The sequence below is a fragment of the Brassica oleracea genome, chromosome C2 (assembly GCF_000695525.1).
Source record: "Brassica oleracea var. oleracea cultivar TO1000 chromosome C2, BOL, whole genome shotgun sequence".
Classification (NCBI taxonomy): Eukaryota; Viridiplantae; Streptophyta; class Magnoliopsida; order Brassicales; family Brassicaceae; genus Brassica; species Brassica oleracea.
The window spans coordinates 8622703-8623685 of NC_027749.1; the positions used below are offsets into that span (position 1 = coordinate 8622703).

Genomic DNA, 983 nt, shown 5'->3' on the forward strand with positions numbered 1-983 from the left:
TTTTGCAAGAAGAGGTGGCACAGAATCAATGAAGATGTTAACAAGTTCTGTGCCGCATACTCGGCAGCAGAGCGACAAATGAGCAGTGGTGAGACTGACACTGACGTTCTGAAGAAGGCGCATGACATTTTCTTCTCTGATCAAGAGCACAAGTTCACACTAAAACATGCTTGGTGTGTGTTGAGGTATGAACATAAGTGGCTCAGCCTTAACACACCCACGGCTGGTGGCGTTTCAAAGAGGAAGAATGTGGAGATAAATTCCCAAACTTCTACCAACGAAGGCTTCGTTGATGTTGAGAGCAGGCCCGAAGGTGTCAAGGCTGCTAAGGCTAAAAGAAATACGGGTAAAGGGAAGTCCTTGGCTGAGATTGCGACCGTTTGGGAAAAGAAGAAGGACGATTTGGTGAGGAAGGAGAGACTGTCGAGGCTAGCAATACTAGACACTCTCCTTGCCAAGACTCAACCATTGAGTGAGGTGGAAGAAGCTGTGAACAATAAGCTCTTAGCCGAGTTATTCTGAAAAAAATTAAGAAGAAGATGTCTCTTTATGTCTTTAATTTTCTGTATGCTCTATGTTCTTGTTTGGTGTATAGCTCTATGTTTGTAACTGTATAGCTCTATGTGTATCTAATTTAAATTTCGACAATGTATGCAGGTTATGTAAAAATGGGACGTTACAGCTATACGCAGCCATCAGATGACGAGGATTTATTTGGAAACAATGACGATAGTGACTACAGCGAGACGGATGATCTCATACGACGTGACGAAGCTGAGTTAAGCTTGGAACGTAGTTCACAGGTTCACTACCCTCCGCAACCGGAGGTTGAGTTTGGTTTCCCGCAGGTTTGCTATTGTGGTGCTAAGCCACTGCTTGCAACGTCTAACACTAGGCAAGATCAAGGTATGTGCTAGTTAGTTACTGACTTGCTTATGTGCTAGTTTGTGTATGTGCTTAGCTAGTTTTGCGTATGTGAAACA

General features: G+C 43.6%; 1 protein-coding gene across 1 annotated transcript in view; it reads left to right on the top strand.

Annotated features, from left to right (window-relative positions):
* LOC106323359 (glutathione S-transferase T3-like) overlaps positions 1-522 on the top strand; it is an 888-nt gene extending 366 nt beyond the window's left edge. The window contains exon 2 of the mRNA XM_013761500.1: positions 24-522. Within this exon, the coding sequence (XP_013616954.1) occupies positions 24-522 (499 nt within the window). The remainder of the gene's footprint in view (positions 1-23) is intronic.
* Positions 523-983: the final 461 nt, after the last annotated feature.